General features: G+C 36.4%; 2 protein-coding genes across 2 annotated transcripts; both read left to right on the top strand.

Moving 5' to 3' along the window:
* Nucleotides 1-4096: 4096 nt before the first annotated feature.
* LOC147284268 (Thioredoxin superfamily protein) lies at nucleotides 4097-9014 on the top strand. Its single transcript, XM_086244957.1, has 7 exons — nucleotides 4097-4449; nucleotides 5105-5151; nucleotides 5241-5355; nucleotides 8029-8073; nucleotides 8161-8220; nucleotides 8310-8405; nucleotides 8529-9014. Exons 1-7 carry the CDS (start codon nucleotides 4150-4152, stop codon nucleotides 8646-8648), a joined length of 783 nt encoding a protein of 260 aa, XP_086101083.1. The 5' UTR covers nucleotides 4097-4149; the 3' UTR covers nucleotides 8649-9014.
* A 5377-nt stretch (nucleotides 9015-14391) lies between these two features.
* Nucleotides 14392-15243, top strand: LOC147284267 (short-chain dehydrogenase ptmH-like). Its single transcript, XM_086245667.1, has one exon. The coding sequence runs from the start codon at nucleotides 14392-14394 to the stop codon at nucleotides 15241-15243; it is 852 nt and encodes a 283-aa protein (XP_086101793.1).
* Nucleotides 15244-16034: the final 791 nt, after the last annotated feature.

Below are 16034 nucleotides of genomic sequence, written 5' to 3'. Positions count from 1 at the left end.
CAATCCACAAGAAACATCGAACCAAAATGTGTTTAAACTCTCACAGAACACTTGAAAATTAATTCTAAGTATGATACTATAATAAAGCTCTCTAACTTTAAGATGAATTGAATGAATGAAGTAGTTGTGGGGCTTCTCTATTTATAGTGGTTTATAATCTCTTCGGAAAGAACATGACTGAAGTGGTTTATAATCTCTTCGGAAAGAACATGACTGAAACCCAACAGTTGCATTACTTGAGAAATGCAACTTTTCAATGAACAGTCATATATATGTATCAAAACCACTCTTCCATTTGAAAAGGTACATACAAGGTTTGTTTTTATTAATCAAAGACTAGGTGCCTTTCCAATGAAAGGTTATGTGTATTTCCAACGAAAGACTATGTCCCTTTTCCCATCAAAAAGTGTATTAATAAAACAAACCAGCTAGTGCCATTTATCAATTAATGGTTCATTCAAACAAAAATGTGTTATATTCTCTTTAATTACATTTTGTTTGTTAATTGTCTTATGGAAGGGAATTGATGATTTGAAGTTTAGTTTTAATTGAGGAATTTATGATTAGATATGGGTTAATTTTTACTGCGCGTGGGTTTAATTTTTCTCATATTAATTTGTTTTTAGATTTTAGATTATGGGATAGCCGCATAGCTAGCATTGAGCTTCAATGTGTTTAGAGTGCTGGTTTAAAATTCAAAGAACAAACAGACTTAGGAGAAATTATTATGTATAACCGATATATTGACACGTGGTATAACCAGTCTATGTGTTATAATATGAGTGGATGTTATTAATACTATACTATACTAATATAAACACATCACCCAATAATACTCTTACACGTTAGATTGGTTATACCACGTGGCGGTATATCGGTTATACCCTATAATTTTTCCAGACTTAGAGGCATCAAATCCGCATAGAGAGAGAGAGAGAGGATAAAGAAGAGGGAGAAGAGAGACACAAGAGAGAAAAATAACCAAAATAACCCTAACAAAAATCACGTGAGCGGCATATGGCCGTTTCTTGGAGGAAAAATGTAATTAGGCTTACGAAAGAGGCATTTTAAAGTTGAGAGAGCACATTTTAAAGGTTTGGCTTGGGTTTGGGGGGGAAGGATGAAGGATATGGAGGGGGTGGCCTGGGTGGGGGAAGGGTGAGGGAGGAAGGGGGAATGAGGGGGCTAGGTGGGGAGGTGAGGCCGGGCCGGGCCTGGCCTGGCTTTGTTTTTTTTTTTTTTTTTTCAATTTTATATAATTTAAGGGTTTTATTGATTTTTTTTATTAATTTTTGTCCACGTGGCTTTTTTAAAAGACAAGTCAACGTTTAGTGGTGGGTCCGCTTATGCCACGTCAGCGCTACATATGCAGTTAACGGTCCTTCTAACGGTCAAAGTAACGGAGGTACTAAGTTGACGAAATATTGAAGTTGATGTACCCGAATGAAAGTTTTTGAACATGAGGTACCCAGTTGACAAGTGATGTATAGTTGATGTATATATTTGTAATTAACCTAAAGATTTTTTATGAATTAATAGAATTTTTTATAAATGACTTTATTATGAATTAAAATTTTTTATTATGAATTAAAAATATTTTCTTATAAATTAAAAATATTTTCTTATAAATTTTAAAACAACTTCGGTCTCTATCTAAAAACTGTTTTTCTAAAGAACTCAAACCTAATTATCTCTTATTTCAATAAGTAATCATTTCAAACTAACCATTTTTTTTACTTGAAATAAGCCTGTAAAAATGGCCCTGGGTTGGCCCGATCCAACTCTTATTTAAGGTTATAGGTTAACCGATCATATGTTATCTGTGGCTTAGCTCAGCCTAATATTTGAGAGAATGAGAAGTATTATCCTACAATGAAAAATTATAATTTTGTGTAAATGTTTATAAGGATCTTGAGACTCTCCATATATTAGCAATTAATTTTAGGTTGAATGCTCTAATTTCCTTCAATGTTATAGATAGGGTTAACTTGACTCCATGTTATAGGCTTGTTTAATTTGATTTGTTTGTGCTAAGAATAGCACCTGGGTCTTAGACATTTGGTCACTGGCCGACCTAAATAAAAAAGCCTTTAGTTTGAGTGAGAACTTAATAACTTTTAAGCTCAAACTCCATCAAAATCAATTTAAATTTGTAATTAATCAAAGAAAGGGCAAAATGACCTAATGTGTTTGCTAGGGCCCAATAGGGCCGATCCAGTGGCCTGCCCATATGTCCTTAGGTTTTTAGGCCCTAAGCCTAGCTTAAGTAGGATAGGGTCGGCCCCGGCTTGACCCATCCAACCCGTAGGCAAAAAGGCCCCGGTTCGAGTAGAGCTTAGACCCTTCTCTTCTAAGACTGAGATGGCCGAATTAGCCTATATTATAAGTCTAATTTCAATTGTTAAAGTTAAGTTATAATTGAGATTGAATTAAGAAAAAAAATATACTCGAGTTTTCGATTCGCATCTCAACTCATCTATTGTTATCATCCTCATCTTTTTTAGTTTAAAATAAATTAATTATGTCATATGTGGGATTAAGTCGGGATGTGAACTAAGATAAGATATATACGACATCTCAACTCACATGTTGACATCATCTTCATATATTAGGCCCATTAAAAAAAAAATGTTAAATTTCTAAAGTTTTTTAAAAAATTATTAATTTTCTAATGGATTACATGTTAGGAAGAAAACTTTTAATTCTACATGCTAGCTAGTACTCGTACTCTTCCATTCTCTTATTTATTTTGGTGGATTACTAACTCAAAGAACTATTGTAATTTGCAGATCTTAGCAATGGGTGCTATTGACACATCCGCAATCGTATTAGAATGGGCAATGTCCAATCTGCTTAATCATCCCAACATCTTAAAAAGGGCTAAAGTTGAAATGAACAATTAACTTTTCAAAACTGCACCTCATCTCCAAAATATCATCTCCGAGACTCTTCGCATGTACCCACCCGTGACCCGGCCCACTGCTAGCACCACATTTTTCATCCGAATATCCGACGACTGCACCATCGGTGGATTCGACGTGCCACGTGGCACAATCGTGCTAGTCAATGCATGTGCCATACATAGGGATCCTAAGTTGTGGGACGATCCAGAAGATATCAAGCTCGAGAGGTTTAAGAAAGGGATGTGGCATACAAGCTTATGCCATCTGGGCTGGGAAGAAAGGCTTGTCCTGGAGTGGGCCTGGCCCAACGTAAGATCGGCTTGACATTGGGGTCATTGATTCAATGCTTTGAGTGGAGGAAAGTTTTTTTTTTGTCAAAGTACATTTTTAATCCTTGTACTTTTACGAAACTTTCACTTTGGTCCCCATTGTTTTAGTTTTGACAATTTCAGTCTTGTACTTTCATTACATTTTCAATTATGTCCAAACTATTAACTTCGTTTATTTTTTATACGAAAATATGACGTGACAACATATATGAATGAACATTTAGGCATTCCATGATTAATGACGTTTGCAATTAAGTCCTATCGAATGTTCGTTGCATGCAGATGCATCTTCTTACTTGCATATGCATATTTTTTGTTTGCAGATGTATCTTTTTTTGCTTACAGATGCATCATTTTTTTTTCTTGTAGATGCATTTTTTTGCTTGCAGATGCGGGTTGCATTTGCAAGTGCCGAGCGTTCGACAGATGCTTCATCGAATGCTCGGTGAACAGTTTGAATTTCTACTTAAGTTTTCGACCCAATTGAGATTTGACTTAACTTTTTTTCTCATTTTGGACTTCTAAGTAAAGGACCTGCACTGAAGTAATTCCGATATTATGAGAACCCTCACCAAGAGGACAACCCCAATCATTCAAGAAACTAAGCTTCCATTGCATGTACATATTTTAAAGTAACACATACTGATATGTAGAGATAATGCTGAAGACAGTTTGATAGAATGACATTCTTGGGCCTGGGTCTTAATTTGGGCTCCATGGTGTTGCTAGGCCCAGGAGTATCGTTAAGTTTGTTTTTGGGCCTGGGGCCCACATTCACACGAAGTTGTTGTTCCCGCCACACAAAAAGCGTTGTTCTTGGTAGTTGGTGTTTGTCATTTCCAAGTAGCCCCCCCCCCCCCCCCCCCCACCAGTACTTTCTCTACAGACTCATCAGCTCCCTAGGGTTTCCCACAGCCATGGCCCTAATCTCCACACAAACCCTAACCCTCCAATCTCCTCCATCTCTTCGTTCTCATCCATCTCTCTTCGCCCCCTCCCAATCTCCATCTCTCTCACTTCCCAATCCTCACTCTCTCTCCCTCTCCTACTCCCCAAAATCAACAACACAGTTTAGCAGCAGACGACGTGTCGTTTCCAGAGCCACCACCGCGGCCTTGGATTTCAACCCCAGTATCGGTGAGATCCTCGGCGACGTTAGCATTTTCACCGCTGCTGGTGAGTCCGTCCAGTTCAAGGACCTCTGGGATCAGAACGAGGTTTCTTTTTTACTCTGTATTTTTTATTAATTACATGTTTTAGCGTTGATTTCAATATTTCTGGGATTTCAAAGCAAATTTTAAGATTCTTCGTGGAGTAACCCTTTTGCGATTTGTCATTTTGTGGGTTTGAAAGCTCCAGTCTTGGTCATATGAGATTTGCTTTGTTGCATTTCGCTGTTAATATCCATGGAAAATGCACATGCATTTAGAAGGTAGAGTGCATCCATTTTACACTTGACGGTAAAGATGGTACAGAACAAACTCAGTTGGTGAAATGTGACTTTTCTAAGCATTCGGTAGCAAAGTGAAAATTACGCTATTCAATAGAGAGGGATAAACTATATTAAATTTTTAGGATTATGATCCTAATTATATAAAAAAAAAATGGGGGGCGGGGGATGGTATTTATATTGCTGTCTTTTTTTAAATTTCATACACATAATCCAGATATTTGTATTTCATGGAGAACTTTTGAGTTTTTACGTAGCAAAGAAAGAGAAAATAAAGGATGTCTATTGTCACAACTCACAAGCAATGTAATTATAATGATACATACTATAAAATGTGGAATAATTATGAAAAAGCTGTATGTTTGCTTGTTCTGATGTAGCGTATTAGTTTTTGATATAGTTTCTTGTTCATTTTGTTGCAGGGGGTGGCTGTTGTTGCGCTATTGAGGCACTTTGGATGCCCTTGCTGGTAACTACTTAACCAGTTTTTTATAATCGGTTTATCTGAATTGCTGGATGTTCTTATGATTTTTTACTTCTTGTGCTTGTTGTTTTAAGTTGGGAACTTGCTTCAGCTCTAAAAGATTCAAAAGCGAGATTTGACTCAGCTGGAGTGAAACTGGTTGCAGTCGGTGTTGGTAGTTCTAATAAAGCATGTATCCTTGCAGAACGGGTATCTTTATCTTCCTTTTTGTGTCACCACAATGTTATTCAATCTACACTTTATAAAGTTGCATTTGATGCTACAATCTTTTAGGGTCATATTTATACTTTAAATGCTTGTTAAATATCAACTGGATATGGCATGACAAGAATATGTGTTAAACAGGGATACATTTTTGTTGAACATGCGTCAGGAATATATTCTAGTGGACACACATCCAGTATACATGTTTGATTAGGGAATTGGATACTAATTTTGTTGGATAATAGTTCTAATCCTTGTTTCTGATACATGAACATCTCAAAATGAGTGGTAAATATTTATAATACATTAAGCATGTTACTTTTCTGACCATCAAAGAAAAAGCAACTTGACAGTAATATTTTATTTGGGGGTTCCATTCATGTGTTACAAATAGAACTGAGGAAAACTTCCCTGCAACAGGGATTAGTGACGTGGCATCTCCAACATAGAGGATGAGGTTTGAGACCCACCCTCCTCTCTGTTGGTGATGCCACATCACCAATCCCTGTTACAGGGAAATTTTTCTCAATAGAACCACATATTTTGAACAGATGCTTTACTACTGAATGCTTGGAAATGCATCTGGCAAAAAAAGATAAATCTCCTTTAATTTGTTTCTTGGGAACAGTATTTGTATTGTATGAGGTGCATGTGTCATCTCTTTACAAGCATAATAGTTTATCTTCCCCATCTTTTACTCTAAAACTCTCTTTCTCTTCCTCCCACCATTTTTTCACCAAACTTGATGTCCTCCATTCACCCTTCTCCTGGTTAACATGCCGCTGAAAATGAATTTAAATCAGACTCTTTTTCTTGTGTTAGTGTCTCTTAAAAGTGTCTCGTATGAGTGTAGAAAGTGTTTTTTTTTTTTGTTAAGAGGCACAGCAAGAATTTGTATGTAAAATCCATCTTTCATGGTCTGGTTGTGTTCGTTATATTTGGTCCGGCCTTTTCTGTGGTTCTTTGATGACATTGTGGTTGGTGGACCAGCTTTGACTCCTTGATCATGAACAATTTAATGTCCTCATGGTTGGGTTTCTGGTGGCTCCTATATATGTTATGGTCTTATCTACCTTTGATATTATGGTCTCATTGATATAAAAGAACATTAACTATGTGTGTTAAAGTAGCTCTTACCTTATTGACTCGTTATGATGAAAAAAAGAAGAAAAAGAACTCACAACTTATTGGATCAAAATTACCCAATAACCAAAAATCACAGCTGTGATCTGTGTACCTTCATATCATCAAATTGTTTTCAGCATTTTCGAACTTCTAGTGGAATGATTCATGTTAATTAGTTCAACTGTAACTCGTAAGGGAGTCAAAAAAATTTAGTTCAGAATATAATCATATATTTTGCACAATTATAAAGACATAAATGACAAGAAACTTTATGGGAAATCATAAAAAACTAACTGAAAGAAGATCCCAACAACAACTGATAATTTTTACAGTATTGTAACAGAAGAAAAAGAATATCCATAAATATATATATATATATATACATATATAGGGTCAATTTCTATAGCCACATTTTCCTACACATTATGACACATTTAAAACCGTTGGATTAAAGTACTTTTAATGGCTGAGATTCTAACATGGAATATTATTTTAAGAAAATTATTATATATTGAAACAAACTTATGTTTCAATTTCTATTCTCTCTCCTCTCCCTTCACAAATCCCAAAAGAAGTTGTGTTTGCTCTTGGGACTTGTGCAAAGAGACAATGAGAATTGAAACACAACTTCTCATAGCGTTAGTCCCAATGTATATTAAATTTTTTAAGACAACTATCCATGTGATTAGATATAATCTCAACCATTGGAAGTGCTTTAATCTAATGGTTGAAAATGTGTCATAATTTTTGTTTATATATATATATATAAAGCATTTATCAAGATGCTTATGGCCCATGTGGAGACTTAGAATGACAATCTAATTTAATGAAAATGACCCATGCAATGTTTCTTTGACTTTCTTGCTCAGAATACATGCTAATCACATATGGCCAGCCACTATCATGTCATGTGACTTGTTTATTTAAGAAATAGTTCAATTGATGAACTGTTGACATGATTGAATGATTTGATCACTATATTTACTTCATATGTTCGAAAGTTTCCAAATTTTAGGAACCTTTGGACAAAAGTAATAGATATCATTTGGTGAAGTCATTCAAACATGCTATCTATGATGGGCCATAATTTTCTTAAATAAGCATGCCATGTGACATGATAATGGTTGATCATACTTGATTATATGTTTTCCAATTGTAGGAAGCTGTTTGCAGCTACTGTGACCAAATTGTGTTATTACTTTGCTTGTTTCATTACCTATTTAAGTAAACAGGTACTAGGAGCTCCATGTCAAAAGTACTGGAGTTTGACACAAGTAATAGGTCTACTTTTGATGTATAATTTTCTATGACATTACTTTGCTGAGAAACTTGGATTGGATTATTGCAGAATGTGTGATCATCTTTTTTAGAAAAACTTTTATACAACATAGATCTTGTAATTATTCTTAAATGCTCATAAGCCATCATTGCAATTTCTTAATTATATTTTTGCATACTTACAATACTGATACCGTGGGCTATTTTTTGTTGATCCCTGGGATGATTATTTTGCCCGCGATGTTTCTTGTTTAGTTACCATTTCCAATGGATTGCCTTTATGCTGATCCTGAACGCAAGGTAATAATATGTGCTACAGTAAATATGTCCAATAGATGAATCTCTTATTCTGGTGATTGTAACACTGACTTGACACTTCTTTAATAGGCATATGATGTTCTGGGCTTATACTATGGATTTGGTCGAACATTCTTCAATCCAGCTAGTGTAAGTTATTTTCCTGCTTTCTGGTTATTATCTTTCAAGGAGAATATTTATGATATGCATGTGTTTTTTGTAAACTTCTGACATGACAGGCAAAGGTGTTTTCAAGATTTGAGGCTCTGCAGAAAGCTGTAAAGAACTATACCAGTGAAGCCACTCCAGACGACAGAAGTAGTGTGTTACAACAGGTTTGATCTATTATCTCCAGTATTTGAGGAGTTGTATTAAATGCACATCTTGGTCATGGACTTAGTTCACACTTAATTCTTCTAAAATGATCTCTTACTTTTTTCCTTTTGATTATAAATCAGGGAGGGATGTTTGTCTTCAAAGGTTCTCAATTGTTGTATGCAAGGAAAGACGAAGGGACAGGTGATCATGCCCCATTAGATGATATCTTGGATGCTTGCTGCAAAGTTCCTGTTGCCTAAAGCTCTGCCACAGATAGATTTTTTAGTTATGAGGCATGGTATTCAAATTTGACCCAGTGCTGTGATTCATATTTCATGCAGTAGAAGTCAGAAAATCATAGGCTGCTTGCTCAACCATGCCTATCTATACATTTGTATAGTTGAATTTCAATGTATATTCATATATGCCATTATGTCATTATATTATATAGATTGGCAAAGCACTAGAAAGGAAAATATTCCTACGAAGTGGAGTTTATTATTGTAAATAATAGTAATAGGATGTTTTGTGCACCTTTGAGCGTATGACACAACTTTCTGAACTGTAAAGATAACTGAATATACTGATTCCATTGCCAGAAGTGAACTGAGGTGTTGCTTTTTCCATCCCTCTCCCTTCAACTACATTTTCTCATCATGGTTCTAAAGATGCTGCCTAAACAAATTTGAAGAAACTTATTAGAAAAAACCACAGATTTTAATTTTGAGAGGACATAATCTTTTCACATTGCCTTAGATTTTGAAGTTTGTTTTTAAAATAGGCTTAATTGTGTTTTTACCACCCAAAGTTTACATTGATTTTCACTTTACCACCCAAAGTTTACATTGATTCCCACTTTACCACTTAGAAATTTATTTGTCCTACTTTATCACCCAAAATTTACATTGATTCCTACTTTATCACTCAAAACTATTTTTCGTGTCCCAGTTAACTTTTTTCCGTCTATTCTGTCACTCTAGATTCAGGGGGTAAAGTAGGAATCAATGTAAACTTTGGGTGGTAAAGTGGGAATCAATGTAAACTTTGGGTGGTAAAATGGGACAGATAAAGTTCTGGGTGGTAAAGTGAGAATCAATGTAAACTTTGGGTAGTAAAGTGGGACAAATAAAGTTCTGGGTGATAAAATGGGAATCACCCAAACTTTGGGTGGTAAAAACACAATTAAGCCTTTAAAATATTAGAGATTGGAGATTGGGTACGCTATTTTCACATTGCGTTCGGGTACGCTTTTGCCTTAATCTTTTCACACAGCCCAACTAATCACAACTACTCGTTGGTCTACGGATAATGCGAAAGGTGGGACCTAAGACTACCCAAATGTGTAGGAAATCTAATACTAGTAAATCCCTATTTCCTATTAATTAGATTACTTTATAAACTCTAAACCCTTGACTCAAAAAAACCATAAAACATTTTAATTTTATTTTCTTATATTGGCGAGAGGGATTTATCTTCTCATGGTTGTTATATATTTTGTATACATATATAAACTCCTTTACTTTCATTTCATGTCTTTAAGAATTTATTAGGGTTTCTAGGATAATTGGTTTCTAGCTATGGAAACGGTGGATGGATAGTTGTTTGTGGGTGGATTATCAAGGAAGATTACTGAAGTTACTTTGAAAAAACACTTCAGCAAATATGGTAAAGTAAAAGAGTATGTTATTATTATAGACAAAGTCACTCGTAAACAAAAGGGATTTGGCTTTGTTACCTTCACTGACCCATTGATTGCTAAGAGAGCCTTGCAAGAAGAGCACTTCATCCTTGGTAGAAAGGTTAGTTAATTTCAATTTCCTTTTTATTGATTTCTACAACATTGATGTTCTAATTTTGAATTAAATATTTATTCAATCTTTTATCAAACTATGTAAAATAAAATGTTTATATTAAGAGCACTGCTATACTCACTAAATTGATTTATACAACACAAAGTTATGTTTCTTTTTCCTAACACGGCTAAGCTATATACCGGCTTGGAGCTTTCTTTACTGCGACCTTTGATCAATCTAAAAAGAGGGTTGGGCTGTGGCATGGCGTTTCAGCCACTCATCGATTGGTTGGCCAATCTGCTCATAAATAAGTATGTGTAATTTCAGAATTGTATGTTGGTTACTTGAGTAGTCATATTTAAATATGGGGAAACTTTTGGATATTTGCATTGGTTGGATCATTTTTATTATTTCTAAATTTTCATTTTATCTATTGACTATGCAATAGTTCATTGTGCCTCTTATAAAATTGTGTTTATGGTAAGTAGGTTTATAGAAGACTATGGTTCTACTAGAAAAATGCTTAGCCCAATACATGTAAAGAGACATTTCCTTTTACAAGTCCATTACAATGTGATCATTTAGTTGAGTGATGGATACTTTATCTGTGACATACTCAGATCGACTTGGAAGTGAGCCAAAGATATTCAACCCGAATGCCAAATCAAGAACTAGAAGTAGCATTAGTAGGCTTCTTAATACTAATATAAATCACTCATTATATGTAGCATTTAAAAAAATTCTTAAAGCTTCAGTAACTGATGGAGAATTGAATCCAATTTTTCTTCCAAAATGTTAATTTCTATTGGAATGCTTCCTTATCATAGTTTGAAGTCACCATCTACCCCTGCATCTGATGTATACATGAAATAAGACTGATATATTACATCCTACTTTAGGTGAAATTATATCTAGGAAATTCTCAGCAGACCCGATTGAATGGCTGTCCTTCTCATAAATTCTAAGTCAAATACCTCTTGCAACCCCAATAAAATTTGCCCAAAACTCATTAAACCTACACCTCCTCTAGTGTCATTCCTTGTGTTGTCATGAAGGCAAGCAAAAGTGGAAATTGAAGCAAATTAATCCATATTTCAAGGGTCTTGTAGCATAGACAAGAAAGGAACCTCTTGTACATGTCCAAGGTGAAGGGGTTTGGTACGTTTGGATTCTTTTTTAGAGAAACCCTATCCACCAACAATCCCAATGGATATAAATTCAATTCAAATATATTCTAACACAACTTTCTCTGTTTGTACCCCTCTTTCAGACACTATAGGGGTCCTAGACTCCTAGGAATGTGAGAATTCTGGTGATTGAATTGCAATAGCCTTTAATAAGTTAATCCAAAAAAGGGTTTGCCCATTACTCACTTTCCTTCCATATCTAGTGATTTTTCTCTCTTTTGTAATTGAAAAATCTAGTAGGGTCACACACCTCTTAAGCAGGGCTAGTTGATCGTAGTCTCAGCCTTTTCTCCCACCCAAATCTAGCTGAAGAATAAAGCTATAGGTATATATAATTGGCAAAGATATTTGATGAAAACATAAAAGAAATTAATTCATAGCAGCTAGATGTTACTTGCAGTTATAGATATAGCTGCATGTAGAGAGAGAATCTTATGTTTGAATGTGACTTGACACAATTCTGTGTGTGTGTGTGTGAGAGAGAGAGAGAGAGTAAAGCCAATTAAAGAGAGTAATGGGGTTAGGAGTTGCAGAGAAATGGCATTGGTTAACGGAGGAGGGGACACTTTAATGGTGAGAGGGGGTGTTGTCTTGCTCTCAAAAAAGAAAAGAGGGCAGAGAGCTTTTTAGTCCCCCATGCATACATACTGTGCAGTGCTGTATGTGCAGTGAGTGCAGCACAACAAACACAGTTCTTCTGTGGTCTCTCTCAGTCCCGTTGCTATCCATAATATACTTTTTCTTTTGACCCTGGCCTGCTCTGTTGGCCATTTCTGCAAATCTTGTTTAGATTTTGTTTGGATTTCACGCTCCATGTGAAATACCATAACAGCCCCTAGCTTCCTCAGTCAGCCAGTTATGTCAATTGTCAAGTGTCTTATTTATTGTGAGGTAGAAATTAAAGAAAGTAAATTATAATTTAGTATTTCAATTTTACATGTTGTTTTAATTTAGTACTCTAATTTTGAAAACTTGTAAAAAAGTACCTCAACTTTCATTTTGTGTCAAAATAATACCTCCGTTAGTTTTTCTGTCAAATAAACCGTTTAACTGCTGACGTGGCATGAATATTTTCGTCTTTTTCTCCACATTTAAAAAATAATAATATTTTTAAAAACTTTTGAATAAAAAAAATTTAAAAAAAAATTAAAACATTTAAAAATATAAAAAATTGGGGGGGGGGGGGGGATGGGCAGAGAGGGTTGGGGGGGTGAGGGGTGTAGGTCAAGGAGGGGCTGGGTTGGGTTGGGGGGAGAGAGGCAGGGGGTAGTTCTGGGTGGGGAAGAAGAAAGAGGGCAGGGGGGAGGGGGTGCGACGAGACTGTGGTGGGGGGGAGAGGGTGGGTCGGGCAGGGAGAGGGGGAGGATGGCTAGGGGCTGGTTGGGGGCGGGGAGGGGATGGGGACGAGGCTGGGATTGGGTGGTTGAGGCTGGGTAGGGTGGAGGGGATGAGGCTAGGGGCTGAGGCTGAGGTTAAGGGGTGGTGCTGCATGGGGCAAGGCTGGAGAAAGGTTTTTATTTTAATAACATTTTTTTAAATTATTTTAAGAAAATTTTTAAATTTTTTTAAGAAATTTGTTTATTAAAAAGTTTTTAAAAATATTATTATTTTTTAAATGTGGAGAAAAAGACAAAAATAGCCATGCCACGTCAGCAGATAACAGTTTATTTAACAGAAAAAATAATAGAGGTACTAGTTTGACACAAAATGAAAGTTGAGGTATTTTTTTGCATGTTTTTAAAGTTGGGGTACTAAAATAAAACAACACGTAAAATTGAGGTATTAAATTGTAATTTGCTCAATTAAAAAAAAAGACTTAAACTCTGCCCTATTGGTCAATTTAGGATATGAATTATGGATTGTACCAATCTGCTCCTTCAACTTTATTTTTAATGCCAATATATCACTTCCATCAACTCGGTTTATAAATTTCATCCAAAAGTAATCACATGTAATGCAATTGATCACTTTTCAAAAGTAAATTCATCATTCTACTTATAATACAATAACATATAAGTCAAACCACTTAACGTGAATGGTATTTTTTGGATGAAAAATGTAATTGGACTAACACAAGGGGCAAATTGGCTTCAAAATTAAAGTTAAGAGGACACATTGATATAACTCATAATGCATTGACACATGAGTCAAAATTTAAGTCATTTTTGTAAATTTTTTTGTTATTATTTTGTTTCCTTTCAATTTCTACCTTGATAGGAAGCAAAATAGTTTAGGATTGTTGGTTCAAATTTTTGTTTGGGCAAGAAGAGAACCCCCACACGAATAGGGGTGATAATTTTTAACATGACATGAATTCAATAAGAAGTTGTTAGTAGATTTAATTAATTATTACTTGACACGACATGCTAATTTCCAATTTATTGTATATGACACGAATTTGTAATTATTGGTGCAAACAAGCCCAAGTAATGGACTGATTGTTAATAAATCTCATCATCAAAATAAGGAATAATAACAACAAATGTAAAGAATAATGAGTTAAGAGAACAAATCACAAGAGTAATAGGATTTATGTGGTTCAACAAAATCATACCTATGTTCATAGATAATTTTTACTGTGAGAGAATAAAATTGTATAAGAATATATTTTCACTCGATCACAAGTTTAATTTTAAACCCGAACTATATATTGTATCCAATAAGATACCTCCTTGCAAGCCCTTTTTTAACCTAAATATAATAGGATACTGATTTAAATCTTCCGTCTCCTCAATTTTATCTAATCGTTAGTTTGATATAAATTGTTGGCACATTCTTTGTCTAAGGAACGAGGGATATCAAACACAAAAACCCAACAGTAATATATATAGCCGGCCTATATCTTGATTGAAATAGCATATGCCCTAAAGCATATTCTTAATTGCAGGCTACATCTAATAAAACAATGATCAAGAAGCACCTTGGCGGATTTATCATGGTGCCTCACATCTAGCTATATGTACTCATCAATTACTCAATGACAAGTGAAATTAATTAAGAAACAATATCAAAGAAACATAATGATGAGTACTAGTGACTCTAAGGTTGTTCTAGTCACAGGTTGCGCCAAAGGTGGAATCGGCTACGAGTACTGCAAGGCGTTTGCAGAACAAAAATGCAGAGTCTTCGCCAGTGACATCTCCCAACGCATGGACGACATGCACGACCTCAATTCTTTGGACAACATCGTGGACACACTCGAACTCGACGTGTCCTCGGACCAAAGCGTAGCCTCGGCCGTGAACACTGTCGTATCCGAGTGCGGTCGCATTGATGTGGTGATCAACAATGCTGGGATTGGAAGCACAGGCCCTCTGGCCGAGCTTCCACTAGAGACTATTAAAAAGGCTTGGGAAATCAACACAATGGGACAGCTTCGGTTGGTCCAACAAGTGGTTCCCCATATGGCTTCGCAGCGCAGTGGCAAAATTGTAAATATCGGGAGCGTTGTGGGCAAAGTGCCAACCCCGTGGGCGGGGTCGTACTGTGCCACCAAGGCTGCTGTGCATGCAATGTCGAACACTTTGAGGGTCGAATTGAAGCCGTTTGGTATTGATGTGGTGTTGGTGTTGCCTGGGGCTATAAGGTCGAATTTTGGGAGTGCCAATGTGGAGAGATTGGGGAGTTATGATTGGAAGCTTTATAAGGAGTTCAAGGAGGCCATTGCTGAGAGAGCTCAGGCTTCTCAGGGTGGTAAGGCTACGGATGCTGCTGTGTTTGCCAGGCATGTGGCAAAGAAAGTGTTGGGTCCAAAACCACCAAGGTTGATTAGTTTTGGTCACATGACTGGTCTGTTTGCAGTACTTTCTTGCTCTCCTCTTTGGGTCAGGGATTTGTTCTTTTCAACTCGTTTCAATCTAAATAAGAAGCTATAAGGTTTTTGATTGTTTTTTTTAGTGTATAGATTGTATAAGGTTTTTGGTATATGTAATAAGAATTGGATCATCTACTAATGTTTTTTGTGTTGATAGTAACTTTTAGGCCTCGTTTGTTTCACAGGAGTGTCTTGGCATGGATTATCTATAGGGACTGGCATGGACTAAGTTAGCTAAGAACTGCCTTTATGTTTGGTGTAGTGCAGGACTAACAAGGTGGAGATACAGATTTGAATCCATCTTATACGCAAACCAGAAATCTGTAGGGATACATATTTGAATCCAAGAACTCTTAACCATATAGAATAAGAAAGAGGACCCCAATCCAAGAAATGAAATCCTAGATAACAAAAAAGATAGAAAATTTAACACCCACTTCATAAAATCACAACAACCAAATAAAATCCCAGATAACCAACCGCACAATCAGGAAAAAACCAAGTAGACAATACCCACTTCGCAAATCTCACAGAAAAGATAGAAAATACAAAGACCGACTTTGCCGGAGAGCTGGGCTGCGAGCGGGTGGCTGGGCTGGGGTGGTCTGCGCGCGGGTGGTTGGGGCAAGCTGCCGAAGAGCTGGGCTGTGAGCGGGTGGCTGGGCTAGGGTGGTCTGCGCGCGGGTGGCTGGGCAAGCCGCCGGAGAGCTGGGCTGCGAGCGGGTGGCTGAGATGGGCTGGGCTGTGCGCGGATGGCTGGGCAAGCCACTAGAGAGCTGGGCTGCGAGCGGGTGGCTGGGCAAGCCACTAGAGAGCTGGGCTGCGAGCGGGTGGCTGGGCTAGGCTGGGTTG

This window comes from Dryas octopetala, chromosome 5, assembly GCF_963921425.1.
Source record: "Dryas octopetala chromosome 5, drDryOcto1.1, whole genome shotgun sequence".
NCBI classification, from domain to species: domain Eukaryota; kingdom Viridiplantae; phylum Streptophyta; class Magnoliopsida; order Rosales; family Rosaceae; genus Dryas; species Dryas octopetala.
This window is presented reverse-complemented; position numbering and strand designations above follow the sequence as displayed.